At 35.6% G+C, this 16,157-nt stretch overlaps 1 protein-coding gene across 1 annotated transcript in view; it reads right to left on the reverse strand.

Annotated features, from left to right (window-relative positions):
* LOC111052137 overlaps positions 1-16,157 on the reverse strand; it is an 86,290-nt gene that overhangs the window by 13,163 nt on the left and 56,970 nt on the right. The window contains exons 16-21 of the mRNA XM_039443429.1: positions 15,311-15,563; positions 10,694-10,923; positions 6,599-6,766; positions 5,019-5,295; positions 4,204-4,438; positions 1,556-1,785 (exon numbers count right to left, since the gene is read on the reverse strand). Coding sequence (XP_039299363.1) covers positions 1,556-1,785; positions 4,204-4,438; positions 5,019-5,295; positions 6,599-6,766; positions 10,694-10,923; positions 15,311-15,563 — 1,393 coding nt within the window. The remainder of the gene's footprint in view (positions 1-1,555; positions 1,786-4,203; positions 4,439-5,018; positions 5,296-6,598; positions 6,767-10,693; positions 10,924-15,310; positions 15,564-16,157) is intronic.

Consider the following 16,157-nt stretch of genomic DNA (forward strand, 5'->3'; position numbering starts at 1 on the left):
AAGTTCTAGACTTTAAACAGCTGCAGTCAGAAAATTGGCTTTCCGAAATGGGGCGTAGTCGCAGTCTACGGTTAAATTGAATTTCGAAAAACTAGAAAATTGAACACAAAATAAAATAAAGTGGAAATAGTGTAAATTTTCAGCTATTTTGAATTTTTTAGGAATGTTTTATTTCAAGGAAAAACGTTTCCAATTTATTTGACCGAGCGAAGTGAGGTGTAAGATTCAAGTCGACGGTTTGGCATTTCTCTTAATGTTTAAATGTTTATATGTTTATACGTTGCGCATTTACGGCGAAACGCGGTAATAGATTTTCATGAAATTTGACAGGTATGTTCCTTTTTAAATTGCGCGTCAACGTATATAAAAGGTTTTTGGAAATTTTGCATTTCAAGGATAATATAAAAGGGAAAAGGAGCCTCCTTCATACGTCAATATAAGAGTGAAAATAAGACTATAGAATTATTCATCATAAATCAGCTGTCGAGTTGACTGTAAATTGCATGCCATGACGCATCCAATAATTCAATATCTCAATGTAACTTGGTGAAAAATTAGCAGCTGTGTAGACTAAGAATTGCATGCCTCATTGAATTTTTATGCACTATTAAATAGGACGAAAAAAACTTATAACAGCTCGTCTGGGCGCCTAGATGACTTCTGGTTTTCTCGCGCTAAATTCCGGAAGTGTTATATGATAATTAAATCTTGTGTAAGCATGATCTAAAAGAATAAGAATGAATGATACATACAAAATGCATAATAAAAATGTAAAATATAATACGGTAGATCTAATTATTTGGCACAGCCAGCAAAGTTAAACTTGTGCGCTAGCTGTGAGTTCATAAAGCAAACAGTGCGAAGTAGCCTATAGCAATACTGAAAAATGGAAAAAAATACCTATATATTACCTATTACCTATATAATAAATATTATAGTAATGCTTCTTATAAATAATATATTATAAGAATTGAATAATTTCGTGTTAAAACCAATTATACAGGTGATAACCAAAAACAAGTCATACAGCCAACATTTAAATCTTCTAAATGCAAACTAATGAAGAAGAATACAATAAAAAATGAAATTTTCAGTTGTGAGCACATCCCAGTGCTTAAACAATTTTCATAAATAATACAAAAGAAAGACATTCAAAACTCAAAAGAACCATGAAAATCTGAACATATAAATAGTTAGTGTATCAGTGTGGATGTGCTTATGGTTTGGGACGTCGTTATAACTGCGCGAGGTCTACTGTTCACAGAAATGAGAAAATAAAGATTATCATAATAACTATGACTAGGCCTCGTTTCGGAAAGCCAATTTTCTGATGCCAGCTGTTTATAGTCTAGAACTTGGCTGAATCCCGAGCTCGGAAACCGGCCGTTAATTGCTTTACTAATTACGTAGAACAATAATTTGATTCCACGACTCATCTTCCAACTAATAAAAATAATATTCAAAAATAAATTGATGACAGTTTCCACTTCAGAAGTGGTTTTAATTCAGAAACTTTGAAATTTTGTTAATTTGATGGCGATGTTTGGTCTAATACCTGCGACAACCAGTGCTCGTCATGATGCGGATTGGGCTTGGCGTGGTTGTGGGGGCGGTTGCTGCCCCCCTGTAGCAGGGGGCAGTTGGCCCCTTGCAGCAAGGGGCTGGAGGCGGCGAGGGGCGGTTGTACCGGGTTGAAGAGGGGCGGCCACATCACCAGCCATTCCGCCTTGGCGTCCACCAACAGCTCAATGGCCGTGTCATCGGAGACACGGTCCTTCGATAGACCTGCAAAACGCAATCAATTACTGGTCAAATATTACAAACATTAAAGTAAAATATTTCAAAAATAATGCACAGGTTTCCGAAAAAATCTGTAACGTTCTTCACGCCTCGAAAGTTCTGAACTTATCATAAATCAAGAACTATAGTTTGTGTAAAATAAGTTGAGACTTGGCCCTCCATCCGAAGAAATTACAGGGTTGCCAAATCGTGTAAAATTGCAACTTTCTCAAATTTCCAATTCAACGTCAGAATTGGATAATATCATCCCCGATATCCTAGTAGTTCTGAAAAAGGTTCAGGGTTGAAGGATTAGAAGGAAATTTAACTTTTATGATAAAATTGGAAACATCGCGAAGAATTGTTTTTCTTTTGAATATTACTTCTCCCAGAATCATGGGGCGTCGTAATGCATAATTATTTTATATAAAATTACCGGGCAGAATGTCTCCTTTCTATTGGTGTCTGGATCATTTTTATCCGACTTATAGTTATTTTTTAATTAATGATTATGTTCGTCAATGTCGAGACATTTCGAGCATAAAACATGAAATTTTTGACATGCTAGAAACTTTTTTGTTTCAAAAGATAAGTAGGTGGTGAAAGCGAGAAAGTTTCTCACAAATAGTTGAAATTATTTTTCCAATTGTCAAACGTACTCGGAAGAGCGTATTTTGGCCTCTCAGGAGTTTCAAAGTCAAGGATAGCGGATGAATGGTGTGCCACCATATGCTATCAATAGCTGGGATCAACAAGAACAGAATACAGAACGATTGAAACATTCAGCAACTGTAAGCCGCATGATTATAAATAGTGAAAATGACAACCTCGCCTCGAATAATCCAAGCAGTGTTTCATTAGAGCCTTTCTAGAGGCAATCAGCTGCTTGCGTTTGAAATAATTCAGTCAAATATCTTGTAAATTGCCAGCCTTCAGCCTACAATTTGGTAAACAATGCATACCATGTAGCCGCTCTCCTAACTTTAAAATTCCTTGGAGACCAAAATACGATTTTCCGACTACTTTTGGCAATTGGAAAAATAATTTCAATTATTTGTGAGAAACTTTCTCGCTTTCACCACCTACTTATCTTTTGAAACAAAAACGTTTCTAGAATGTCGAAAATGTCATGTTTTCTGCTCGAAATGTCTCGACATTAAGGAACATAATAATTTATCTTTATGTTTATATGTTCCACATTTACGGCGAAATGCAGCAATAGATTTTCATGAAATTTAACAGGAATTTTCTTTTTTGAATTTCGCGTCGACGTATGTATAAGGTTTTATGAAATTTTGTAGTTTAAGGATAATATGTAAGGAAAATGAGTCTCCTTCGAACGCCAATATAACCGTAGAAATCTGACTATAGAATTATTGATCATAAATCAGCTGTCGAGTGGATTATTAATTGCATGCATTGACGCATGCAATTAATATATCAATGTAACTTGGTAAAATATCAGCTGTCATGTGGACTATTAATTGCATATCACACAATATATTGATAACTCGAAATAGCAACTGCTTTCAACTTCGTAAACTTTTAATGATAGTAGAATAGTTGTTCATAACGAATTTTTAGCATTGTCGGTACCTACAACAACCCAAACAGCCATTAGTTGTTTACACACAAATATCTCGCCGACACGACAGGACAGAGAATAATTTACTCCGATTGATAGTATTAGAGGAGGCTGTGGTTTATAAATGCGCGAGGTCTACTGTTCACAGAACTACTAGTTCTATTCACTGATATACGGTATATTCCGTATATTATGCTGATATATCATACAGACGAGATATCAAGATTGTAAGAGAAATATTATATAATAATGGTACAATGAATATTTTTACGTTCAACATTTTTCAATCAATGATCGATTTATCAAATTTATTATAAATTAAATCTTAATTAACAGAAGAGCCAGAAATAAGCGATTCATTTTGTAAAGTTTGTTTAATGATTTTGGCAATAAATATTTCTTTATTTCTTTCTTCCTTTTTTTCTTTCTTTCAAAAAACATGTTGGTTTTTCAATACGTGAGCAACAAATATGCGATGTGCATGCCCTGAAAGTTTCAGCCGTTTAGAAGTATTGAAACTCTAAATCAAGATAAATATTGTATGAATCGTAAGAGTTGTCAATGTCTTTAAAAGTTATATATTTTTTGAGAAAAGACTTACAAAGTCGCATAATTTAACATTGTAAAAACAGGAAGAATAGATTTTTAGAGCACGTCATTGTCACACCGAACACCTGGTTTGAATTTGTTACTGCTCATCTTTTAATGAACACTACCTTGTATTCTAGGTACATTGCTTTTATCTAATAGCGTCATACCGTAATTGCATGCAATGACTAATCCACTCGCCAGCTCAATTTTAATTATTTTTTGTATTTTGTGTATCATTGAATACCAACCGGCGATATGTCTTGGCTCCAGGTCATACTGTAACAAAGCCCCTGAGGGTGCCGACATCACATAGATGCTGCTGTCAGATTTGCGCTGCTGTGACGTCATCACTCCGCCCCCACTGCCTCCAACGCCACCACCTCCACCGCCCCCCACCCCACCATACTGGCCACCGCTCCCCGTTTGCAGCAGACCCGGAGGCAGAGCGGCGCGTGCCACTCCAAAGCAGGCCGCTACTCGCACCTGGAAGTCAGTCATCAAATTGTACATTCAAGATTCTACAAAATATTACTACAAATAAGTTTGAATTAGTCTCTCGGCAAACTTGCGGCGCTAGAAAATGATAGAGCTATCTGTTGTGTCTCATGACAGACAAGGATAGCAAACCAATGTAAGGCCCCAACTAGACGAGCGTTATAGACGCGCAAAATTTTTTCAGTTCGTTTTCAGGATGCATTATCTCTTGTGAGGAAATCTATAAGAGCGTGATAGATGCACCCCATAATGCCTAGTCCACGCTATCGCCAAGTTGCTGGGGCCAGGTTGGTGTTGCCATCCACACTGCAATGTGACCATTTGTGGATGCTCGGCTGGCCACTCGCCTTCGCTCGACAAACATCGGAGCGAAGGAAAATGAAGGAGAGTGCTGGCAAAGCAGCCATCCACACTCTCGCGCTCGTCGTCATTTGTACGTACTTGTCGAGAGTGTGGATACGGCATTAAAGACCATGCATTCTGTAGACGTGTCAGCTAAATGACGCACGTATAGTTGGGGTCTTCCTTCAAGGTCACTCAAACCAAGTGCTGACTTTACAATAATTACCTGAGCGGCTTCACAATCACCACTGGCCGTAGGACTGCCCTGAGCAGTCTGTGCCGGGGAAGGCATCGGCTGATGTCGCTTCAGTTGAGCTAGCGGCTGCACCACCACTGGTGAATGGGGGTGCTGGTGCAGGCTGCGCTGTGACAGGGGCGGAGTTAGGGGCGGAGCTACCCCTGGCGTGGCGCCCCCACCCGCGTCGCTGTGGTGTCCACTGCCCACAGGGCTGTTGCGTCCACCGCCGTCACGACGCTCTGACAGGCCTGCGCTACGGTGGAACCTAGGCAATAAAACACACAATCACACATTTGCAAATTTGAATCTATAAGAGCTAGTTTATAAGAATATAATAAACAGAGAGAGTTTTATATTTGCTTTACATTCAACAAGTATAAATCCAGGCACACACAAATACATTTTTGGTCGTCCTTATAAATTCTATTAGATTAAACAGATGATGTTTGTCAAGCTCCGTTCAATCTAAATATCGGGGCGCTCGTTATTTGTTTATTGACTTTTGATAAACCGAACACAATTCTTTAAAATTATTAGTACTAACAGGCACAGCCTAAAACTATTTTTCCCCGAATTTTGATTTATTCACTATAAATAGTCCAGAAGTAGGTTATGTTCCATACACTTGAATTCAGGTTCAATTTTCTGTTCAAACATTTGAAAACAAAACAAAAAAAAATTTAGATTATATACAAACCAAATTGAATAACAAAATAACACACTAATATCACTTGAAATTGTCAAATAATGATCATCTTTGAAAATTATAATATACTCTAGTTTAGGAGGATTATCATGTCATGTCAACAAATCAGATTATGTTGATCAAATCGATTAAAAATTGTCTAGCTAGATAACATTTCTCGCTGATTGATTATGATTACACAGCTGGAAATAATTCTGTCTCTTTCCCACACAGGCACACGCATCTTCTGTTATCGAGAGACGACGAAATTATCATCTGTTTTCCAAGGATGAATTATCCTTTTAATGTCGTTCAGCGAGTTTTCCAAAGAATAGATAGATGGATAGATGGATATATATTACGTCTGGTTGGCCTCAACGGCGTCAGACAAGTCAAAGTGCTAGCAAAAGCGAGACACCATTAATTTTTCATTAAATTTATATCTAGTATATAATTACTATTTGTCTTTGACTCTATTACAGTAATCAAAATAGTCCTTCAGACTATAAAAGCATTCCTCCTTTAGAAATAATTTCAAACTTCGTTTAAACTTTTTTATCGTTAATATTGAGACCTAGTGCAATCGAATCTTTATATCATAAACCTACTATGTTCCAAATTTCGTGGAAATCGTTAGAGCAGTTTTCGAGATCCGTAAAACATAAATAACCAGATATAAAAATAGCCAAATATAAAAATAACCAGATATAAAAATAACCAAATATAAAAATAACCAGATAAATACAGAAATTGCTCTTAATATAATAGGATTATTATTAAAATTTTCTCATTCGTCTCAAGACTAGATAGCAATAGAATGAGAGAGACTTTGGGTGAATCTAGAAAATATTGCCGAATGTTTGTACGTTTTGTGATTGCTTACCGTGACAATTTGTTGACAACATGCGGTGTAGTGTGTGTGCGTACACCAATGGAGCCTCCGTACGGTGTGATGGGGAATATGTGAGTTGTGCCACGCATCGAGCTCACGGACACCCAACGCGAGTCACACGAGAACGCCACGTCCTGGATACGCGCCGTCGTATCGCCCCTACACAACAATATTAACGTACAAATTATCTCAAATATGCGTGCCACACCTACACAAAAGCACAACCACTAGTTAACTACAAAAGCACTTAAATTAAAAATTGAAAGCTGGATAAAGACAGAAGATATCATACCTAAAATATTTTAATTTGATGTACATATACTGTCTTCCTCAGTTCCTCTGAATTTATTATTAGTAGGGCTATACTCCCAGATTAATTTTTCTTCTGAGTTTTAAGTTTTATTTTTTGTGTCATGTGTACTGTATTGTATTGTTTTTCTAATTCTCTCTTTGCTTACAAAAGGAATTGCATATATGCTACAAATGAATTACATTATGTTACTAAATGGATTACATATGTACAGTGAATTGTAGATTAATAATTACATGAATCATCTCTTTTTCTTTTGAGTTTTTCAATTATTATGTATTCATTCTAGTTTTTCTGCTCTCTTAGTATTTCACTCTTAGTACTTCTTCTTTTCGGATTGAAATTTTATTTTTTTCTAGTTTTTCATACATTCCATATGTTTCTTTTTTCCTTTTTTCTTTATTATATTTTTTCTATTTTCGACTGAATCTCAAGCCACTAATTATAGCCGACTGGATTACTCGTTGTCATCGCTCAAACTACTTAGTTTTGCTGGTAACGCCAATGATAATATTATAATCGATTTTTAAATGGAAAATATTTTAATTTTAAGTTTTTGCAATGTATTGTATATAAAAATTTTTATATTTTTCACATTTGTAAAGTTTGTTTAATGATTTTGGCAATAAATATTTCTTTATTTCTTTATTTATTTATTTATTCCATTTAATAGAATTACTAATTCATAAATTTCTAGCTATTTAATTAGTTTAGGCCTATAGCATAGAAGAAAGATAGCATAATAATACATCTATAGTGAGGTCCACATTATAATGGCAGTGTACTGTTGCTGTCCTTTTCTATCATACAACAAAACAGATAGGACTATCTCTCTCTCACTTTGCAATGTTGTCTATTTGCCAGAATATTTTATTTTTACTTTTGACAGTGACTGTACAAAAGTGAACAAACAATTCTCAGCCGCCATTTTTTTTCTTCATTCTATCAAAATACTTGAGTACACAAGTCGAATAATTGATTTAAAATGTATTTTTGAAACAATGAAATAATTTAGACATTACCGTATAAGAAACACAAATCAAAATACCTGAAATGACATTTTAAAAATTGATAACTAACAGTCCTAGACTTCATCCATGCTTCAGTGAGCCTACACGTATAGGTTGGACCTACTCGTACCGGTATAAATAATATTGAAAAGTTATTTCCGAATTAATCCATTGAAATTACTTATTTTTAAATAGGATTTCTATTATTTTTAAGAGAAATTGGAATAGAATACCTACTAAATAACTTAATTTCTGTTGTTTTAAAATTCAGATTGTGGTATCACAGCTTTTTAAATTAGCCGCCATTACAGGTGTGTATAGAAATAAAAATCTGATCTCAGTTATAAAAGCAAACTTTTTAATCAAATTATGAAAAAATATATTTTCTTGATTAATTTGACATTAAATTGATCATTCTATCAAGGAATTGATAATTATTATTAGATTAAATTTAATGGGATGAATTGAGTAACAGCTGTGTACAGTCAGTGGCAAAATGGAGAGACTTGGCAACGTTTTTCTCCTATCTTTCTTGACTGCCATTATAACGTGGACCTCACTATAACACGTATTTGTTGATGCTTTGTTGTTGTTTGCATGTATTCTTTTTGTTTATTTGCATTAAGAGTGTATGTGTTAGTGAATAATAGATTGAATTGAAATCTCATGGTATAGGTCGTTTATGTCCGAAGTTTCAAGCCGATTTTTGTTAACTCAAGCCGATAACTGTCTATTATTACTGTTTTGGCCGGGTGAGAGTGTAAGAACGGCACATTTTGAGACACTATTATCAGCTTGAGTTAACAGTGAAATTTGGATCATAAACGTCCTATACCATGGGCGTATCTTCTTAGGCTATATTTATTAAAATGACCTTAATGGTCATTTGAATAACCTAACCTAACCTAACCTAACAGTATCTTGATTGGAAACAATATTTCTAAATAGTTCGACCAAAATACAAACCCGTAAGATCTAAACCCGTGTCACAAAATACGAAGTAATATTACTCATGCGCGAGAGAGAGCGGAAGATCCGTCAATTATTCAGTTTAGCTGCAGTTTTATTTTATATCTTGTAATATTTATTCTTTGAAAGCATTCTGCTCGTCTACTTCCTGCCAATAGGAAACATCAACTCAACTGTGAACTGTGAGTATTAATTGCCCGATCACAAATTGGCATTATATTATGCACTTATAGAAGGGTACATTAACCATCAAGAAGGTAGCAACTTAACATGGAGAAACATGTAATCTATATGAATTAATAAAAATCGAGCCTCGAATTTTTACATTCAATAATTTTTTATGAATACCGAATTTGATGATTTTTTAAGCTGTGTTCGTTATGTTCAGAACCAGGTTTATGGCCTATCAAATTCATAATCCGACTTCAGGACTCTCTCCTACGGTCATTCAAAGTTTACATGTATCCTTATGGAAGAAAATTGTGAGCTGGCAACACACATAAATGAAAATCATCTGTTATAATCATTGCGTCATCCAACAGCCGTCAATAGATAATAGACAAGAGTGTGTGCTAATCCATAACCACTCATGTATTTTATTCTAAACGCCCCAACTAGAAACAAAATGACTGTTCTGTGTGTAACCATCCAGCAGTGCGGCCTCAGGTTAAAGACATTGCTTTGTTACGAATAATTGTGCTGTCTTCGGTGTTTAGAATTAATTGATTTTTAGTAAATTATTCATTTTGGAGTTGGATAAATTATCTATATAAATGAAATCCATAAAAATCCCCCGATCCAGTTACTCATTCAGTTACATTTATATTAGTTACAGTTATTTATTTATTTATTATTATTATTATTTCATCCACTGACCACCTGTGATAGGGGTATAAGGATATGTCAATTTGTCATAATCAAACAGTAACATGTTTTCTATCTTCTCAAACCTCCATCTTGAGGTTTGCAAAAATCTTTGTATTCCTCCACTGAGTAGGCACATATGGATAGCAGCTCACTTTTCAATAAAAATCTGAAAGCTTTACCTGTCTTTTCATAGAATTTTATTACATAGGCTATTTCAGTTATTAGTCACATATATTCAGTTACTTATTCAGAATTATTATTAATCGATCTTTTTCAATACTTGATTTATCAAGGATGATTATAGGCCTGTTTTCAATTCTTCAAGATTTCGGTAGGTCAAGTTTTTATTTGGACCCTTGCGGAGCACAAGTTACCTGCAAGTTTTTAATAAAAGTCAGTATTTGAAGTTATTACTGATAAAAGTAATCAATTTAATACTATTGATTTTTATCAAAACCCTTGATTCTCCAATTATAATTTCGACATCAGGGTTTGTCGTCACTCACCAATTTATTTAAAAAGTTTGTGAAGCGATTAATTTTCTAGCTATCTTCCAAGGTCACGCATTAGATTTTTTATAAGAGTTTTGAATCCCCTGCATATTTTGAGTGAGTAAAAGGAGTGAACGGGGAAGCACATGAGTGATTTATGCAAAAAGATAGCATAGATCAAACTACACGTCGATTAATTATATGCGTGATCAATTAATTTGTCAGTTATGATTTTATCGTACACGCACATGGAAGAGTATGCTGAACTGATTATTTGGTCAATAGCAAATAATAGGATGGTCTGGATTTGAGGATTGTTAGTATGGGTTATAGATTTTGATGTGTGCATCCAGCTAAAGTTTGTCATGAGATGCATCAACTATTTGACGGTACAAAGTTCGCCGGCCAGCTGGTTTGTGATAGTTTGTTTGATACAGACCTGTAGAGCGTATAGAGCTGATGCACCTCACTCATACTGGATCCACTGAGATGTGGCTGAATGCGAAACAAATGGAAGCGGTGGCCTCGCTTGTCAACTGTCAACAGCAGCATGCCACTCGGGTCGAAGGCCAACGCCACTAGCGGCTCCATGTGGTGGGCGACAAAGTGCGCCACTATGTTCTCGCCAAGGGCGCCCGCTCCACCACCTCCGTTCTGCCACGAGTTGCCCTGTATAACATGAATAAGTATGACCTATAATGCGTGCAAGGCCAATGTCACTATAATGAGTATGACCTATAATGCGTGCAATGCCACTGTCACTATAATGAGTATGACCTATAATGTGTGCAAGGCCAATGTCACTATAATGAGTATTGTTTGTATATCATGTGATGTTACTTAATCACATGATAACTGTTTGATAAAATAATAAGTTGTTTACTGAGTTTAGTTTGTTATCTACGTAAATAAAGATGGTTGCTTCAAATGGCTAAGAATTTATTAAGATATTTAAACATGGCGCAGTCAAGGAATTGAACAGAAAAGGAGAATTCATAACGACAGGATTGAGTGAGTAATAAGATTGGGTAATTATCATATTATTATATTTTTTCTTAAAAGACGAACATGGATTTCAACAAGCCAGAACCGTTACTATGCAACGGGGAAAATGTTTCACAAAATTTCGAATTATTCAGGAAAAATATCGTAGATTATTTTATAGCGACTGAGACAAATAAAAAATCCAACCAAATTCAAGTTGCAAGATTTAAAAACTTGTTAGGCAATGAAGCTTTGATTTTATATGAATCGTTACAAGATGTGGATGAGCCAGAAACGGTAGAATCAATATTAAAAATATTAGAGACCTATTGTTTACCAAAAAGAATGAGATCATGAATGTATACAATTTTATAGCTTGCAAACAAGAGGAAGGTCAATCATTTAATTCATTCTATACAACTTTGAAGGGGCTAGTGACAAGATGCGAATTTGGGGAACGAGAGAATGAGTTATTGAAAACTATGATTGCATTGGGGTTAAGGTCGAAAGAAATGCAACAACGTGTGTTGCGAGACAACGCCTCGTTGGAGAAAATAATTGATTATTGTCGCAGTGTTGAAATAGGTGAAAAACATGAGAAGTCAATAAATGAAGAAAAGTCTCGAAAGGAAGTGCACCCAGTTTCCAAGTATGATAAAAGGAAAACAAACTCAGTAAACAACTTATTATTTTATCAAACAGTTATCATGTGATTAAGTAACATCACATGATATACAAACATCTTCCCCTTTTACTTTCTCAAACATTTCCTTTTTCAACCTTTCCTTTGATTTCATCGTCTTCTTAAAAACCTCTCATTTCTTCTCAATTATTCTCCTGCTCAGTTAATGTTTGGTCGAATGATAAGAACAAAGTTCCCTTATCATCAAGATAGTTTGAAACTTCATCAACTTCCTCGGGAAGAAATAGCAGTGCAAATGAAGAACCATAAATTTCAACAGAAAGGAACATACGATAAGCAGTCACGGAAACATGTATCTTATTTCAAAGAAAATCAGCCCATTTATATCCAAGATTGGAGAACAAAATTATGGGAGCCTGGAGTAGTTATTAATGAAGCTGATGCCCCACGGTCCTATGTGGTGAAGTCCAATAGTGGAAGAATATTAAGAAGAAATGAGAGGTTATTAAGAAGACGATGAAATCAAAGGAAAGGTTGAAAAAGGAAATGTTTGAGAAAGTAAAAGGGGAAGATGTTTGTATATCATGTGATGTTACTTAATCACATGATAACTGTTTGATAAAATAATAAGTTGTTTACTGAGTTTAGTTTGTTATCTACGTAAATAAAGATGGTTGCTTCAAATGGCTAAGAATTTATTAAGATATTTAAACAAGTATGACCTATAATGCGTGCAATGCCACTGTCACTATAATGAGTATGACCTATAATGTGTGCAAGGCCAATGTAACTATAATGAGTATGACCTATAATGCATGCAAGGCCAATGTCACTATAATGAGTATGACCTATAATGCGTGCAAGGCCAATGTCACTATAATGAGTATGACCTATAATGCGTGCAAGGCCAATGTCACTATAATGAGTATGACCTATAATGCGTGCAAGGCCAATGTCACTATAATGAGTATGACCTATGATGCGTGCAAGGCCAATGTCACTATAATGAGTATGACCTCTAATGCGTGCAAGGCCAATGTCACTATAATGAGTATGACCTATAATGCGTGCAAGGCCAATGTCACTATAATGAGTATGACCTATATGCGTGCAAGGCCAATGTCACTATAATGAGTATGACCTATGATGCGTGCAAGGCCAATGTCACTATAATGAGTATGACCTCTAATGCGTGCAAGGCCAATGTCACTATAATGAGTATGACCTATAATGCGTGCAAGGCCAATGTCACTATAATGAGTATGACCTATGATGCGTGCAAGGCCAATGTCACTATAATGAGTATGACCTCTAATGCGTGCAAGGCCAATGTCACTATAATGAGTATGACCTATAATGCGTGCAAGGCCAATGTCACTATAATGGGTATGACCTATAATGCGTGCAATGCCACTGTCACTATAATGAGTATGACCTATAATGTGTGCAAGGCCAATGTCACTATAATGAGTATGACCTATAATGCGTGCAAGGCCAATGTCACTATAATGAGTATGACCTATAATGTGTGCAATGCCACTGTCACTATAATGAGTATGACCTATAATGTGTGCAAGGCCAATGTCACTATAATGAGTATGACCTATAATGCATGCAAGGCCAATGTCACTATAATGGGTATGACCTATAATGCGTGCAATGCCACTGTCACTATAATGAGTATGACCTATAATGTGTGCAAGGCCAATGCCACTATAATGAGTATGACCTATAATGCGTGCAAGGCCAATGTCACTATAATGAGTATGACCTATAATGCGTGCAATGCCACTGTCACTATAATGAGTATGACCTATAATGCGTGCAAGGCCAATGTCACTATAATGAGTATGACCTATAATGCGTGCAATGCCACTGTCACTATAATGAGTATGACCTATAATGCGTGCAAGGCCAATGTCACTATAATGAGTTCCACGTTGCCGATCCACAGTGAAGAAAGATCACAGAACAATGTTGCCGATACTCTGTCTTGTCAATGCCTTCTATAGACGGTAGCTGATACAGATTTATTGATGTTATATTAACTCTTCATTCTCGTTTAAATTAATCAATTATATTTTATTAAGCAAGAAATTATATTTTTCAATAATTACATAATTAAGATGTAAAGAAATATTTTGTTAATTAAATATTAATTCTACATTGTTAAAAGACGATCTGGCAGCAGAGAAAAGCGAGAAAGAGATAGCGCTATCCGCTTTGTTGAATGATAGACAAGGATAGCAATGCCATTGCTAATTAAACACTGTCATTATAACGTGGACCTGACTATAGCGGCTCCATGGTGGGCGACAAAATGAACTACTATGTTTCAAAAATAGAATAGAAATTTTTATTAGCTGATAAATACTTGAAATAGTATTGTGGGTCTGTCACATAATATATATGGATTACAATATGGAATACGGTAAATTCTAAAGTATAATTTCAATATAACGAATACATATTGCGAAGACTTATAAACATTAATCAATCTAACACAACAATAATTCAATATAACAAACAAATCAGTCATATTGATAGAAACTATTTACAATATCACAAGGGAGATCAAAAAGCTCTCCAACACTGTACTTCAATGGGTTCTCTAAAAGCATCATTTCACAGTTTGTTTTGAAGTCACATACTAAGATTCCGGGAACACAGCGGTAATTTATTGACCGAGCGAAGTGAGGTCTAAGATTCAAGTCGACGGTTTGTCATTTCTCTTAATGTTTATATGTTCATATGTTATATGTATATATGTTTATATGTATATATGTTTATATGTTGCGCATTTATGGCGAAACGCGGTAATAGATTTTCATGAAATTTGACAGGTAAGTTCCTTTTTTAATTGCGCGTCGACGTATACAAGGTTTTTGGAAATTTTGCATTCCAAGGATAATATAAAAGGAAAAACGAGCCACCTTCATTCGCAAATATTAGAGTAGAAATCAGACTATAGAATTATTCATCATAAATCAGCTGACAAGTAATTACACAGATTTGTGGAGAAGCCAGTCTATTGCTGTATTTCCATATAAGGTCTATAGTTTCAATTAGTTACTTTTGGATGAGAATACTGCCTGACGTGTACTGTTCACAGAACTACTAGTAAATAAAATAAATCTGAGTACCTTTTTAAATTATTTTGTCACGACATGCTTCGGCTACTAATGCCATTTTCAAGAGAAAAAACGAAATGGTAGACTATTACAAAGGTTTACATGGTTGACAAAATAATTTGAAAAGGTACTCAGATTTATTATTTTATTTATATTAAAAGTAGCCCTAAAGATAAAATACAATATATATGGCTTGCTTTTTGCTTTTATTGTAGCCTGATGTTCAGGCTACTTTCTTTTATAATAGATAAATAAATGGTCAATATAAATGTATCTTGAATGTTCCAGCGTTACTCACCTGAATATCGATGACAGTGACCACACCAGGCGTTGCGTTGGCGTCTGTGCCGTTGACGAGTGTCGGCGAGGAAGCTGAGGCCGAGGCTGAGGTTGTCTGAGTCAAGTGTGCACTGAGGCCTCGCAGTCCCTTGCCGAGTGACATGGCCGCGTGCAGCACGCTTGCCGTGTACGAGCCATGGGCGCCTCCCTCGTCGCTTCCGCCCACCGAACGCCACCACGACACAAGGCGTTTGTCGGCGAACGCCAGCCATCTACGAATGCAATCACAAATCAAATAAAATACTTGGGCTATACTTATTCTAAGACTTACTGTTGTATTCAGTAACACTTGGAAAAACTTACAAAACAGATCTATCATGCACTTTTTGCGCTGAGAACTGTGAGGACTGCATCCACTATAAAGACAGTTCAGAAGGTGTATCATGGATATTTTTTAGCCCTAATACGCTACAGCATCTTCTTTTGGGGAATAGTAAAAATAACTTATATACAATATTTAAGATGCAAAAGAAAGCTGTTCGTGTTTTGGAGGGCTTGCGGCCATCCAATTCATGTAGGCCCATTTTTAGAAAATACAGGTTTCTCACGGTCCCAGCATTGCACTTCCTTGAGACTGTAAATTTTGTCTTCAGAATTCAGAGAGATTTGAAGGAAATGTAGTTTGCCATGGCTATAGCACAAGAGCAAAGAGTTCAGCTGTATATCAGTACCCCGCTCACAGACTGACACTTTTGGAAAAAGGACCATATTATTCGGGACTCAAGCTCTTCAATTGTCTACCCGAAAGAATACGGTTATGTGGTAGTCATAGGCTCTACTTGCCTTCAATTACTAATGTACTTGTG

The sequence above is a fragment of the Nilaparvata lugens genome, chromosome Y (genome assembly GCF_014356525.2).
Source record: "Nilaparvata lugens isolate BPH chromosome Y, ASM1435652v1, whole genome shotgun sequence".
NCBI lineage: Eukaryota > Metazoa > Arthropoda > Insecta > Hemiptera > Delphacidae > Nilaparvata > Nilaparvata lugens.